This window comes from Myxocyprinus asiaticus, chromosome 33 (assembly GCF_019703515.2).
Source record: "Myxocyprinus asiaticus isolate MX2 ecotype Aquarium Trade chromosome 33, UBuf_Myxa_2, whole genome shotgun sequence".
Lineage (NCBI taxonomy): Eukaryota > Metazoa > Chordata > Actinopteri > Cypriniformes > Catostomidae > Myxocyprinus > Myxocyprinus asiaticus.
This window is the reverse complement of record NC_059376.1, coordinates 4,385,619-4,401,792: the sequence shown is the minus strand read 5'-3', so window position 1 is coordinate 4,401,792 and position 16,174 is coordinate 4,385,619. Positions and strand designations below refer to the sequence as shown.

At 42.5% G+C, this 16,174-nt stretch overlaps 1 protein-coding gene across 1 annotated transcript in view; it reads right to left on the bottom strand.

Annotated features, from left to right (window-relative positions):
• LOC127424572 (ERC protein 2-like) overlaps positions 1–16,174 on the bottom strand; it is a 108,643-nt gene that overhangs the window by 89,072 nt on the left and 3,397 nt on the right. The window contains exon 3 of the mRNA XM_051669928.1: positions 7,011–7,178. Coding sequence (XP_051525888.1) covers positions 7,011–7,178 — 168 coding nt within the window. The remainder of the gene's footprint in view (positions 1–7,010; positions 7,179–16,174) is intronic.

Below are 16,174 nucleotides of genomic sequence, written 5' to 3'. Positions count from 1 at the left end.
TCAAGGCATATAGCTGCCACGTAGAGGGAGCCCTGGCCTGAGTGATAGTGTCTACCACCGCCGGTGGTAGTCCACTTAGGTTTTCCATGCCCCGTACAGGGGCCAGACATGGAGATTCCAGAGGTCTGGGCGTGGGTGCCAAATTGTGCCCCGTCCCTGAGAAAGGAGGTCCTTCCTCAGGGGAACTCGCCAGGGAGGAGCTGTCACAAGGAGCGTGAGCTCCGAGAACCAAGTCTGGGTGAGCCAGTATGGTGCCACCAACACAACCTGTTCTTCATCCTCCCTGGCCTTACACAAAGTCTGTGCAAGCAGGCTCACAGGGGGAAACGCATACTTGCGCAGACCCCGGGGCCAGCTGTGTGCCAAAAAAAATTTCTGCTCATGTTTCATGAATGAGGCCCAATGACTAGTAAATGTTGTCAGTCAGAACAATACTGATAATGTTGAGGTGCCATCCACATCTACTTGTGTTAGTTACATTTTTCAAAAACCCTGCATGTTTTAATTGTGCAATTGTGCAACAAATTATGGGTTACCTTGTTAATTTCATGCAAAATCTTTCCCTTTTGGTTGTTTTGTAATATTTTGGAAATCTTATCATATATCATTTGATTATTTTCCCTCTTATTTAAAATGCACTATTATAAATGTTGTACTATTATACACTACCATACTAATACACATTTCATATGTAATATGCAATTTTAATGTTCATGATATGTGTGGATTACTATTAAAAATTAAGTGCTTCCACTTTAAGAGTCAATCATATTCTGGTTCCTCTTTTTCAGTTTGTGGGTAATGTGATTGAAGAGAGGTTGGCACACATATTGGGGGAAAGGCCACAGAAATCCATGCTTTTGATAATAATTTATTTTTGTATTCATGCAGATTATAGAAATAATTGTTCATTTATTACACAACACAGAGTGGAGGGAGACCGGTCACACAGTTACACATTAAATATGATGATATCTAAATGTTCTAAGACTCTGTACAATGCAACCAATATAAATCAAATCCCAACAAATTAAATCCATCTTTAAGGGGGTTGCATACCGGATGCATCTGGCAGAACAACGTGCTCTAAAATTCGAAACAATTGTTTTTTTGTTACCGTCGATAACATAAATACAAAAACTCAGTTGCTATGAAAGTACTCTCAAATAATTAACACTCTCTCAGATCGTTGCTGTCGTGACGGCGCTCCCACTCTGGCACTCTGGCGTGCCCACCGCCATCACTATAATAAGAGACAGGTGTTAGAGTAATTACAACCCAGGTGATGAGCCTTACTGCTTTCCCTCTCCTGCAGACAGTGTATCTCTTGTTCCATAACAGTAAAAAATTAGTAGCTGTGGGACAGCTACACAGTGTCTCACTCACTCCTTTCAGGGAACCAAGCTTACATGAGTAACCAAGACATTCCCTTTCAAGAAGGTAACTTCAACTGAGGATATGGGAGCCATATAACATAACACCGTGCAGTAACCTAGCCATTATAAGGTAGTCAAAAGCATTCCTTTAGCCACTGCTTCATATTGAGAAATAGGAAGGAAAATGGGAACATTAAACCAGTGAATCGATGCCAAGAGGGTAATGAAACACTGCACACATGGTCTTATTCACATCAGTGGGAATAGAGAGACCAAATTTTTGATCAAACACTGATGTTAACAAATTGGTCAGTGACCAACCCTCTTCCTCTGTGAATATGTGGGAGGAGGAGAGGGAAGACACATGCAGGTTGTAAAACATGGCCGAGGTGTTAGAGGAAGCCCAGCCTGCATCCAGACATATGTTTTCTAGTGACATACCCTTTGCTCATGTCCAGGAGGAGGCAATACTCCTGTTAGAATCAGCTTGTATGCCCATTGTATGCCATGACTTAATGGGAAATTCTTTGCTTGGAGATGGTCAAACACTTTGAGCAGCCTCCAAAGAAAACAAAGAGTTGTTGTGACACCCTGAATGGACTCATCTGGTCAATGTACATGACCGGATGAGTCATGTATGCAGCCTCTTAGCCATGTTCGACTCAAATGGAGGAGGAGAGAATGCCTGCAGGGTAACAACCTGAGCCCTAAAGAGGGTTGCCAGTACTTTTAGCACATAACCCTCTCTGGGCTTAAGAATGGCCTTTGCAAGGCCTGGTCCGAACTCTAAGCAAGAGTTATTGACCGAAAGGGCCTGAAGGTCCCCAACACATTTTATTAATGCCAGAGCAAGTAGCAGCACAGTCAACATTGAGAGAATGAGTAAGCTCACCACCACTGGTGGTTTAAACAGGGTACACATGAGCACATCTAATATTAGTGCTAAATCCCAGACCGGGACAGCAGAGGGCCGAGAAGGACTCAGACATCTCGCACCACACAAGAATCTAATGACCAGAGGGTGTTTGCCTACCGACCAGCCCTCAGTGAGGTCATGAGTAGCCGCTATGGCAGGGACATTTACTCTGAGCGTGAATGGACAGAGTCCTACATCCAACACGTTTGTAAAAAAGAAAGTATTGTCTGCACAGGGCAATGCTTTTGGTCCTCACCCAGGAAAGAGCATCAATCAGCAAAGACTCACCACTTTAAGGCATACAGTCACCTCATTGAGGGGGCCCTGGACTGTAGTAAGTTGTTTAACAACAGTTGCGACAACCCTATTTTAGATGAACCCTGTGCCAAGGCCAGACATGCAGTCTCCATAGATCTGGCCGAGGATGTCAGATCATGGAGCTTGCATTGTCATGGAGTACCAGAGGCAACAATGCGTGGTATCCAGGGAGGCAAACAGGTCCACCTGGGCCAACCCAGATACCTTCCAAATCCTCTGAACTGGCTTAGGGTGAAATCTCCATTCCTCAGTACTGACACCCTGGCACAAGAGTAAATATAATCCTCCGTTCAGGTGACCGGGGACATCCTGTGCACATATGGATAGGAGACAACTCGCTCCAGAGTAGAATTTGCTTCACCAGGATCAGCATTGGGCGGGACCTCACTCCTCCTTGGGGATTTATGTGTGCTATTAATGCTGGACTTGAGACTCCTGCATGTCTGATCAAAAGGCTTTCAGAGCTAAGAGGACTGCTAACAGTTTCAGGTGATTTATGTGCCACACAGTTAGTTTGTGCTCCTGTCCAGGTGCCAAACACCAGACGTCCTTTGCATAGGTCTCCCCCAGCTTGTGTTGGACGGGTCCGTGATGACAAATTTGTGTCTTTTAATCTTGGTGAGCGTCACACCTTTTCCAAAAATAGCTCCTCCAAATAGCTAGCATGGCTAAACCCAGACATGTCACTAAGAGGTGGTAATAAACAATGTCACCAGGCATATTAAGGGACCCTTGGCCTGAGGGCCTTGCTGACTGGGCACCAACAAACTCTTTGTCCAGATGACCCAGAGTCCATGCTGCTCCAAATGTGAGAGCAACAGATTCCTGCACTTTTACACCTGTGCTTCTGATTGAGCTAGCAAACTGCCAATTGTCAAGGTAATTCAATACACAGATACCGCTCAGCTTCAGCAGAGCCAATGCTGTATCAACACATTTCCTCAATGTGCAAGGAGCCAGGGACAACCCGAAGGGTAGGACACTGAACTGGTATGCAGTCTCCTCGACAGTAAGGGAATCAGGGTTAACCAGGGCAAGCAGGGACGCATGATCATACAGTGAATCAGGGCCAAGGGGAACAGACAGAGGTATAGTAACAGGCAAAGGAACAAGGGCTGACTCGGTGGGCGCTAGGGGGATGGATGAGTTGTTAGGGGCTGCTAGGAAATATGGAGGCTCGGGTGCCGCTTGGGAGATGGATTGTCTGTGGCCACTGGGGAAGGGACAGGGTCAGCGGTGGAAGCTGGAGAGAGGACAGGTTTGGCGGTGGCCACTGGGGAGAGGACAGGGGCAGCGGCGGAAGCACTGGTGGCAGGGGAATTGCCTTCGTGGTCGCAGCAGGACTGGATGAGGCAAGAACCCTCCTACCCCTCTTCTTTCTTCGACAAGGGCAAAGTGAAGCTGAAGGCTCTAGGGAAGCTGCAGCACACTCAGCCACTTCCAGGGGAGCTGCAGCAAGGAATGAGGGAGGGCTGTTCTTCCTCCTTTTCTGCTTATGGGTCATCACAGGGCTGGGATGTGGCTAGACAGTCAAAGTGGGGGGACTCCCCTTGGAAGGGGGTTCAGGATCCTAATGATCGAATACATATTTACATTTGCATTTAGTCATTTAGCAGATGTTTTATCCAAAGCGACTTACAAATGAGACACATAGCAAGCAATTTGTCATACAAAGTTTAACAACATCTGCAGTACAGGACTGCCAAGTTCTCACAGTGGCTGGAGTAGTAAAGATGCTAGCATAGAATAGCATAGCATTTTTTTTTTTTTTTTGTACATTAAGTGCTGTGTAAATGCAGTAGTAAGTGCAATTAGTGTGGGGGAACAGATGTGCTTTCAGCTGGTTCTTGAATGTTGAGAAGGTAACAGCAGATTGTGTGGAGGTTGGAAGTTCATTCCACCACAGAGGAGGAGAGAAAGTGAATGTTCGTTCATAGACCGCAGAGAGCGAGTTGGAGCATAGAAGAAGTGAATTGAAGTAAGAGGGTGCGATTCAATTGGCTGTCCTGAAAGCCAGAGTCAAAGCATTGAATTTGATGTGGGCTGCTACAGGTAGCCAGTGGAGTGAAATCAAGAGTAGGGTGACATGAGCCCTTTTTGGCTGATTGAAGACCAGACGTGCTGCTGCATTCTGGGCCATCTGCTGTGGCTTAATCGTGTTAGCTGGAAGGCCAGCCAACAGAGCATTGGCTGGCCTTCCCAGAAACATATCCCACAAACTCCTAGAGGTCTCCTTGAAGATGATCTCAGTTCAGCATCACTGAGATCCAGCTCGTCTGCCACAATGAGGAAGTCACAGGCAAAATCCCTAATGTTGACCTCCCCTTGACTGAGGGAGTAAAGCTGGACCAGTCACTGGTATTTGGAGATCTGGTGGATGGGAGATGGGAAGAGGATGATTCCCATTTTTCTTTGCTGAGTCCTCTTCAGTGGCCAATTCGTGCTGTCAGGTTTGAAGAATTCAACTTAAAAAAATTAACAAAAAACAAACTCAAAGTTTCCCCGAAGGGCAAAAACACAGTCCTATTGCAGTCATTCAAGATGACAGGTTGGGCTTGAGTAGGGAAGCCTCACCATGGTGATATGCATGAAGAATGCGAATCACCAAAAACAAAAAAAAGAATGTGGAAGTGAAAGTGAAATTAGACATTAATAGTAATAAAGGACTTAAATATTGATCTGTTTCTCACCCACACCTATCATATATCTTCTGAAGACATGGATTTAACCACTGGAGTTGTGTGGATTACATTTATGTTGCCTTTATGTGGTTTTTTAAACTTCAAAGTTCTGGCCACCATTCACTTGCATTGAATGGACCAGAAGGACCAATAGATTTATTTTATTTTTTTCTAAAAATATTTATTTCTATTAAGCAGAAGACAAAATGTCATACGCATCTGGGACAGCATGAGGGTGAGTAAATGCTGAGAAATTTTTAATTTTTGGCTGAACTATTCCTTTAATTCTGTTCTGTACACACAAAGTTCTGTCATTTACGGGAGTGAAAACCGTATTCTACAGCCAAATTAATTGGCCTATGTCTGACGTACGTGGCCTCTGACTGACAAGGCTATATAGCCCCAACAAGCCCCACCGCAGTGCCACCACTGGAGAAACAGTGCTGTCAATTACTATTTTTGATTATATAATTTATTATGTTTAAGGTTATTTTTATTATCAGAAAAAACATGTTAAAGACGCATATACGTACATAAGTTCTGTATACACTGATAGACAGGGTATAAGGGTTACAGCATTTCAGGTTATTAAAAATGCAAGAGGATGTCTGATTAGACATGTGAGAAAGGAAGATCAGGTTACTTCACACTTGGAATGAAGCACAGTATTAGGCAACTACAAAGCTTTACTGCTACAAAGTTTAGTACTTTAAAAATACAATCACTTTAATATCGATATCAAGATAATCTAATGTCATGTTTCAGATTAATTTACATAACATTTAAACTCATAAATGAATGTTTGTGGAAGAGTATAGTAATTCCTTATTGCATTCAGCATGTGTTATTTTGAACCTAATTTGTATGACCTAGTATACTTGTAGCTGAGCAGTGTATTTTGTTAACATGACTTAATATACTGTACATACAAACAACTTTATGCTATGACATGTACATCCTGCATTGTGAGTTTTCAATAACTTGCATTATACCCATAAATAATAAAAAAAATAAAATATCCAAAAGTAGCAACGCAGAAGCACCTTAAATTGGCCAAGTACTGCCTACTTAGACAGGAAGAGCCTTCTATCTGACATGTAAAGCGATGTATCACTGTTGGTTTTGTCATAATATGGCAATTAGGGGGTGGGGTTTTCTGGCATACCTGTATATCATACCATAATAAAAGAACAGGGTGGGGGGGAGGGGGAAATGTAAATAATGGCATGGCAGTCTTTGCAAGCAATTGCACAGAAAACACAAAGACAAACAGCAAAAATATGTAGAGTGTCTAAGTACCATGCAACACACAATACCTATTTTACAGACATAAGTAGAAAAGCAGAATATGCAGCTCTGCTTGTGGATATTTGCTTTACTTGCTACATTACTAAACAAAACTCTGGATATCATTAACCTGGTAAACTTTGGCAAATCCAGTGATTATTTCATCCTTAAAAGCTGTATCACCCCGAAACCTTGTGAATACAACTCTGTTTCAAGCGGACTAATACAAACTCCTGTGTGCTTTTACTCACAGAAGTTCAATCATACCAGCCAGTCAGACTGGCACTTAGATCAAAAAAGCATTTCACAGTTTTTTTATGCAATATGCATTGGACTGTGGGCAGTCCATGGGTGTACTTTCTGAGGTTGAGACAAACACTGCCCCAACAAAATGGCATACTTTTAATAGAAATAAAAACACTAAACACTGACCTCAGTCTGAAGTATATTGGCTCTGTGTTCTTTAGCTGTGAGTGATTCCTTCAGGACGTTGATGTGCTGCTTGCAGTCTGAATTCTGATTGGTCAGTGTGTCAAGTTTGGTCTGCAGTGCCATTGATTCAGACTCTTTCTTTACCACTTCCTGTTTAAGTAAATCAATCTGAAACAGTGAGACAGATACACAGAGATGAGGGGGAGTGTGAGACATCAATGTACTAATAATTATTGTATTGATAAAATACAAAACCAGGAAAACATTTCAAACTCAAGACATACAGCTTCAAAACTACTAATTTGCTTATCACAGCCATTTTGCCGTTGTCATGACACTAAAGCCGGTTGTCCACAAGAATAAAAACACAGTGCATGTTGTTCCAAACCTGTATGTATGCTGTTATATTGTCCATGGAACATAGAAGAATTTTTGAAAAATCTTAAATATTTTCCATAGAATGTCAGTTCTAGTGACTATGTATGTCAAGCTCCAAAATGGACAAAAAACATAAATGAATTAAAGTTCATATGACAATGAAATTCTTCCCCTATGCTGCAGACCTCTAAATTATTTGTCCATTTCATATATTTAAAGTGGTCGGTCACATTTAGTTATGACTGTAACTATGTAGGCAGACAGGACAGGCAGGGGATGAAAATGACGTGATGATGTGAAGCCAAGTGCAGTATTTTTTGTAATCCAAACAATATAAGAACCAAAACAGACATGAGAAATAAACAAAAGACTCGACTAGTCTATGTTTTAAGAAATTAACAGACAAAGAGAACAATGTTACACATAAACATTATTAGACAACTGATACATTTTCTTCTAATTTTTATGGTGGTTGGCAAACTAACTTTGATGCATTTCCGCCACCTACTGGGATGGAATGTGAAGCATTATTGTTGAAGAAAATAAAAACAATTATAATAAATAAATAAATAAATAAAAAACACACACCAACCAAATACTAGATTCTAAGGAGATCTGTTGCCTTTAAATACTCTAGCAAAGCCTTGCTCCACAGTCTCAGGTAATACACATTTGTTATACAATCCAGAGTCACGTTTACCAATAAGATAGTGACTGATTCCATGCAGTGTGTCCAATTCAAAGATGTGTTATAACTGTATCACCCCTTCTATTGCCATAAATCGGTTCACTCATGACCTACTTCCCTTTGAATACTATACAGATGTCTTCCCTTTCCCTCCCTTGCCCACATCTCTTGCCACATCCCCTTAACATCCTTTTAATTATCCCTTTAAATTCTGATTCACATGGTGAATTTATATCTATTTTTGTATGCTTTAAAGCTTTCTTAGACATTTCAACAACTGACAAAAGCAAACATGAGGACTTAAATACACAAGTACTAACTAGGTTAACAAGATAAGAAACAAGACAACCAATGAAATGGCAGAACTAATAAACAGGTTTACAAGACAATGAAACATGAACCAATAAAAAGATGAGACTAATAAATTAAAGTCCAATCATAACAGGACTCATGAAACACGAGTCACATGACAAGACAAGAGGTGTGTTCGACTTCATGCAGCGCTGTGCACACCGTTCGGCACCGGACCGAAAGCAGTGCATGTCGGTTAGAAATTTTGTCCGACTTGAACCGGCGCCACTGCCGCATCACCGTGACATATGCCATCAAAGTACTGCAAGAGCAAATCAAGAGCAGCTGGCTGATTGCTCCAGAGGAGCTGCACAGCTCTGAATACCGACACAGCTCATTCATGATTGGCCAGACTCACAACAGGCTTGTTCAAAATGCCAAACGCCTCACCTTGAAAGTAGACAAGAGTAGGTGGCTGCAGTCAGGGCAGAAGTGAAATAAGAGGCTTGTTTGAGATGAGTAAGTTCTGCGCAGAAACGATCACCGGTGATCAGCAGCAGGTGCATGCTGGTTAGAAATCTGTCTGATTTGCTGTGATGTCATGGTGACATATGCCAAAAAAGTCTCATGAGAGTGAGGCACGCAGTTGTAGCAGTCAGGCGGCGCAGTTGGATTTTTCCAGCTGAGCAAACTGCAAGCATAATGGGAAACAACTTGCTGAAGACACAGCTTAATTATGTTTCGTTTTCTTCTAAAAAATTTTAATTTTTTATCTCTAATATCATGTTTTATGTGTATAAATTATATGTGAATATTCCCAACACTCTGACGGTTCGATCTATGTATGGGATATAATTTTTCTGAAATATCTAAAATACGTGTCTTCATTAAACTAAAAATACAAATTAAATAACATTTACATTGAATGTCTTTTTCATCAAATTTATTTTCATTTTAAAGCAACAATTTAAATTATATCCACTTTATCAGCAAGAGCGCATGAACATGAATCCTGTGATGTCTGCCTTTGATCTCGAAGGTGTCTAATCCACTATGAGATTTGAGAACTGTCTGACTTGACAGCCAGTGTTACCAAATTGGGCAAATTAGATTTTGGTTAACAAAATCCAAGAGTGCATGTACTCCATCCAATCAGTCATCATGATGTTACTAAACACACATGCCCACAGAGTCGGTTGGTGTTGACGCTCCCTCTCACGCTTTAAAGTCAATTGAAAATAACTTGTTTAAATGACTGGCGTCCTGTTGCTCTGACCCCCATCATCAGCAAATGTTTTGAGAGACTAATCAGAGATTACATCTGCTCTGTATTACCACTCAATCTTGACCCGCTGCAGTTTGCTTACCGTAACAACCGCTCCACTGATGATGCCATTGCATCTACAATACACACTGCTCTCTCCCACCTGGAAAAAAAGAACACTTATGTGAGAATGCTGTTTGTAGACTACAGCTCAGCATTCAACACCATAGTGCCCTCCAAGCTAGATGAGAAACTCCGGGCTCTGGGCTTAAACAGCTCGCTGTGCAGCTGGATCCTGGACTTCCTGTCAAGCAGACGCCAGGTGGTTAGAATAGGCAGCAACATCTCCTCATCACTGACCCTCAACACTGGAGCCCCGCAGGGCTGTGTTCTCAGCCCACTACTGTATTCCCTGTACACACATGACTGTGTGGCAACACATAACTCCAATGCCATCATTAAGTTTGCTGATGACACGACGGTGGTAGGTCTGATCACTGACAATGATGAAACAGCCTACAGAGAGGAGGTGCACACTCTGACACACTGGTGTCAGGAGCACAACCTCTCCCTCAACGTCAGTAAGACAAAGGAGCTTGTGGTGGACTTCAGGAGAAAAGACAGAGAACACAGTCCAATCACCATCAATGGAGCACCAGTGGAGAGAGTCAGCAGCTTCAAGTTCCTGGGTGTCCACATCACTGAGGAACTCACATGGTCCGTCCACACTGAAGTCGTTGTGAAGAAGGCTCATCAGCGCCTTTTCTTCCTGAGACGGCTGAGGAAGTTTGGAATGAACCGCCACATCCTCACACGGTTCTACACCTGCACTGTGGAGAGCATCCTGACTGGCTGCATCTCCGCCTGGTACGGCAATAGCACTGCCCACAACCGCAAAGCACTGCAAAGGGTGGTGCGAACTGCCAAACACATCATCGGAGGTGAGCTTCCCTCCCTCCAGGAAATATATACAAGGCGGTGTGTGAAAAAAGCTCGGAGGATCATCAGAGACTCCAGCCACCCGAGCCATGGGCTGTTCTCACTGCTACCATCAGGTAGGCGGTATCGCAGCATCAGGACACGCACCAGCCGACTCCATGATAGCTTCTTCCCCCAAGCAATCAGACTTCTGAACTCTTGATCTCCCACGATCAAAATACATCATCCCTGCACTTTATTACTCTTTTATCTCACACCGGACTGTCATAAATTATATTACTGTCATTATATTATGTCTCTCTTAACAACTGACTATCAACCGACAGCCTGAATGTCAATACAGTACAATACTGTACATTCTATATATATACTTTTTTTCATATATATTTTAATTTTTATTGAATAATGTGTATCTATATAGTATCTATATAGTAAAAAACAAAAAAAAAAACAAAAAAAAAACAGCATATTGTATACTGTGCAATGTATGTTATTATTGTATATTGTTGAGTGTAATTGTGTATAACAGATGTTTAAATTGTGTTGTGTTAATTTGATGTTTTAAGTTGTGTAATTATGTATAACAGATGTTTAAATTGTGCTGTGTTAATTTGATGTTTTAAGTCGAGTTTAATTATGTATAACAGATGTTTAAATTGTGTTGTGTTAATTTGATGTTTATTGTAGATTGGCGTATGTCTCATCACTGTCACGACTGCTATGTTGATCGGAACTGCACCCAAGAATTTCACACACCATTGCACTTGTGTATATGGCTGTGTGACAATAAAGTGATTTGATTTGATTTGATTGATTTTAGCCATGCAAGAGCGATAGCAGCAGCGGCCAGCGGGAAGAAGATGCCGAAGTGGGCAAAATACAAAAAAAACTTACAGACAGGAGTGGGAGAGTGATTCGAACCTGAAGCCATGGATTATTCCGTCTAAAGCAGATGATAGCAAAGCTCACTGCAAATTCTGCAACACAGACATATCCACTTGAAGGATTTGAAGGATCACGCCGACACCAAGAAGCACAAGATGCGGTGCCTGCCCACAGTTAAGGCTTTTATGGTGAGTAAAGCTAACATAAGTAACGCGGATGTTTGTGACGACCAGAAGTGCCATGAACTCCGGATAGCAACATACATTGCTTGCCCCACATCAGTTAATGCTGTGGACGACTTATCGGACATACTGAAGGATGAGACTGGAGCATTCCAGATGCACAGAACCAAATGTATGGCTGTCATTAAGTCAGTTCTGGCACCGTATTTTAGAGAAGAACTTCGACAGGACATTGGTGACTCACCTTACTCCCTATACTTGGATGAAACAACCAACATTACTGTAAACAAATTATTTTGCATATGCGTAAAATATCGTTCAAAGAAACACAATCGGTTTGTGAGCACTTACCTGGGACAGATCAAACTTTTGGACGCTGATGCTAGTGGGATTGTGGATGCCATCATCGGATTTCTACAAGCTAACGTGCTGGATATAGCAAATATGGTAGGCATAGCAACAGATGGAGCAAGCGTCATGGTGGGGAGACATCATTCCTTGTATACACTGCTCAAACAGAAACAGCCTAATTTACAGTTGACGAGCGTTTTCCGTGTGAATAATGAACAACAACTCAGGGAATTAGACCTAAAATCCTCCAGTATATACCTCTCACCTAAAGATGCTGACCTGGGGACCACATTCAGTCAGAAGTTGGAGGCAAGCGCTCTGTCACATGAGAAAAAGCAGGTGGTCTTAACACGCTGTATACACCTCTTGAAAGAACTCCTGGCCCAGTACCAAATGCGTTTGCCATGGTTGCTGTGAAAGCTGGAGCTCCTGTGTCCTGCTTCTGTTATGTCAAACATGTCACCAGTCTGAGAGTTGCCTAAGGAGTTCTTTTCAGGCTCACCAGATTCACTTGAGACTCAGTGGAGAAATGTTACCTCAGCAGGGTTCTCTCCTCACCTGACCATTGATGTGTTTTGGCTGGATGTAGAATCTTTTCAAGATGCCGGAGGAAACCGCTGCTTTCAGGATTTAGCACTTGGTGCAATTCAAATCCTCACTCTCCACGTATCCAACGCTCCTGTGGAAAGAGCATTTTCTCAAGTCACACTGCTTAAAGATGACACCAGAAATTGAATGGGGTTGCCGTTCCTTTCAAGTTTGATGGATGTGCGCTCAGGGCTGGCACGGAATGGATGGACATCGGCTACATTCTTAAATCTTAAATCTTTAAAACAATTGAAATCTAGTGTCTGAGTGTGTTTGTGCAAAGAGGAGCATAGATGTGAACTGATTATATTGTCATTCTTAGGCTGCTTTCAGATGACAATTGGTAGTTGTTTGTAGTTGATTTTTTCAGCTCTCTGTCTGAGCTGCCGCTTTCCGAGGAATAGAGAGAAGCGCGCCATACATATGGAGGGCAACACTCCAGTCCAGAAGAGCTATTCTCTCTACTTTACGGTAGAGCTGATCACAACTACAAATAAATAAGTGAAAGCATGTGAAAGTAGCCTTACGTTCTCTGGGTTTTTGCTGTGGTGGTTGACTGCTGCTGGTGTTTGTCGCTGTAGTATGGTACAGTAATCGTGGCAGTTAAAATACTGAATTAAATATTGATCAAATATTTGGGGCAGTTTTTGGACCATTTTTGGGCTGGAAACCATCAGCTGTATCTGGCAACACTGTTGACAGCACGTATTTCACTCCTCCCCTGACTGCTGCCATCTACTCTCGTCTTCTATCAAGGCGAGGTGTTTGGCAACTCAAACGAGCCTAAGAGCTGTAAAGTCAGACAGTTCTCACTTCTCGTAGTGGATCAGACACCTTCGAGATCAAAGGCAGATATCATGGATTCACGTTCATACGCTGCTGCTTCTTCGTCTTCTGTTTTAATGGTGGATCGCAACTTAACAGTGCATTACCGCCACCTGCTGTTATGCGCTGTTGCTGATTAAGTGGATTTCATTACAATTCTGTTTCTTTAAAATGAAAATAAATATGATGAAAAAGACACTCAATGTAAATGTTATTTAATTTCTAACATAGACATTTTTTATTTAATAAAGACAAGTATTTTAGATATTTCAGAAATATGATAATCACATTTCCCTTACAGAGATCACACTGTCAGAGTGTTGGGAATATTCACACATAATTTATACACATAAAAACATGATATGGCAGTTAAAAAGATCAAACATTTAAAAAAAAGAACAAAGCATCACAGTTAAGACAATCAGCATTAAGCTGTGTCGTCAGCAAGTCATTTCCCATCGTGCCTTGACTCAGCACAGTAGGGGAAGAGCAACTGCGCTCAACTGCGCCACCTGGCATGGCCGCTTCGCATCTCGAGAGTTTTTTGGCATAGGTCAGCATAACATCAGAGCAAGTTGGACCACACTCAGACACATTTCTAATGCGATCACCTCGCGGTGATCTGTGCTGCGCAGATTTTGCTCATCTCGAATGAGCCTAATGTGACAACGGTTACATGCATTTCATGGGATGCGTTTACAATCGCATACTTTACATACTACTTTTACTACTTCTAGTGTGCCATTACCATGGTGTTTATTCGGACACCTCCAGTTCAGCGAAAACTCTCACAACTCTGTGTTTTTATAACAGTACATAATGTTTATATCATGCTATATTATGTTTGTCATAGTCACATCATGTTTATTCATAAAAAAAATAAAATTAAAAAAATGATAAAAAACTCTGACTCCTTTATTGATATTAAAATAATACAGGCTTTTATTGGACTTTCTTCTTATACAAACAACAGCCACTGTATTAAGCAGCACACAAACTTTTCAAATAAACAATGTTTCTGGTTATTTTATGTAAAATTCAAACATCTGTCTATCTGAATTCCACTTCGTCTGCAATAAATAAAGCAAACATTGTGTGATCTTCTGTGACTGGTGTAGGTTCAGCAGACGACGAGAAGCGCAAGTGTCCGGCTTGATGGCTCTCTTTTCAACTCCTCCCCCAACTGCAACTGGCAAATCTTGCCATTCAGCAAATCGAGATGCAGTTCAAGTCAAACACACCTAAGGAAATCTCATGACTAGACACATGACTGGAAACAGGAACAAGGAAGTGAACGACTATGAAATTGTGGTCATTCAGAGACGGTAGATCGTATACTGTTAAACTGTGTAGTTTATGAAAGAGAAAGAAATAAACTTCAAGCATTTAGGTAAATGACAATCAATAATATGCAAACATGATGTGCAAACATCACAAAATCATGATGGTTCTCTGTGTTTTAGTGAGAGGTGGCATTTCACTGACGATGCATCACAGAGATACTGGCTTGTGACTGACTGAATTTATTAATAAATGAGTGAGCACGTTTACATGTACAAGAATATTCCGAAATGACACTGATTTTGGAAATCCGCTGTAATAGACTATTTATTTAGCCCTATCTGCACGTTTCCATAATAAATTTATTTTGAGAACGACAAGATAACAGGAAGGTGTAAAATACGGTATGTATTATGTTCAGCAAATTTTTGGAGCAAGGAGGAGGGCTGAGGGCTAATCAGCTGAGGAGAGGGATAAGGCCGAGCCGGATGCAGCAGTTCGGGAGAGAGAGAGAGCCACATGCAGCTGCCATGTGTGTTTATGTTTATGTATTTTTAAGACATAACATTGGTGCCGAAACCCGGGATGGAAGAGGGATGCGCTATTGTGGAGTCCTCGCCACTGTTGTCCACCCAAAGGAGCAGCTGCTGCCGGCCGCCTGGACGTGGAGGAACGGCCACCATCCGCGAGAGGAAGAGGGGCTTGCTGCCGGCCGCCTCGAGTGGTGGAGCCTCTGCCAGGGGCGATGGGGCTCACTACCGGCCGCCAGAACGCGGAGGGGCGTTCCATCCACCAAGGGTTGGAGGACTCACTCCAGTCCGCCCGAGGAGGAGCGGCTGTCATCCGGCAGAGGGTGGAGGAGTGGTTGAGGACCAGGTGACGGCGTGTCGGGGAACCGGCGAGCAATTCTCTTTCTCACTGTTGCTCCACCTTGCCCTTTTTCTCTCCTCTTTTCCCTCCTCTTGCCTCCCTCTGAGGTCTCTAAAGGCAGGGAAAGCCTGCTGGCATACAGGAGGTCTCGGAAAGGTGGAAGGTTGTACGTCATGCCGGAGGTTCCCCGGCCTGAGGCAAAGGAGGGAGGAGTGTGACGAGGAGGAGGGTGGGGCTGGGCCGTAAGTCTGCACGGTCGGCCCACAAACGGGCTAATCATCCGAGGAGAGGGATAATGCCGAGCTGGATGCGGCAGTTCGGGAGAGAGAGAGAGCCACATGCAGCTGCTGTGTGTGTTTATGTTTGTCTTTTTAAGTTTTCACCAAACATTATTTTGATGGTTCGTCCGGTTCCTGCCTCCTCTTGCCCATTTTAAACTGTGTTACAGATAGTTAAACATAGTTAAATCAGTTTACAGATTTAAAAAGCACAGTGTAACAAAGTAAGGTTGGGAAAGGAGGAGGCGGGAACCGGCTGAACAGTCAAAATAATATTTAATGAGAAATTAAAACAAAGACAAAACATAAACGCACACACTGCAGCTGCATGTGGCTCTCTCCGG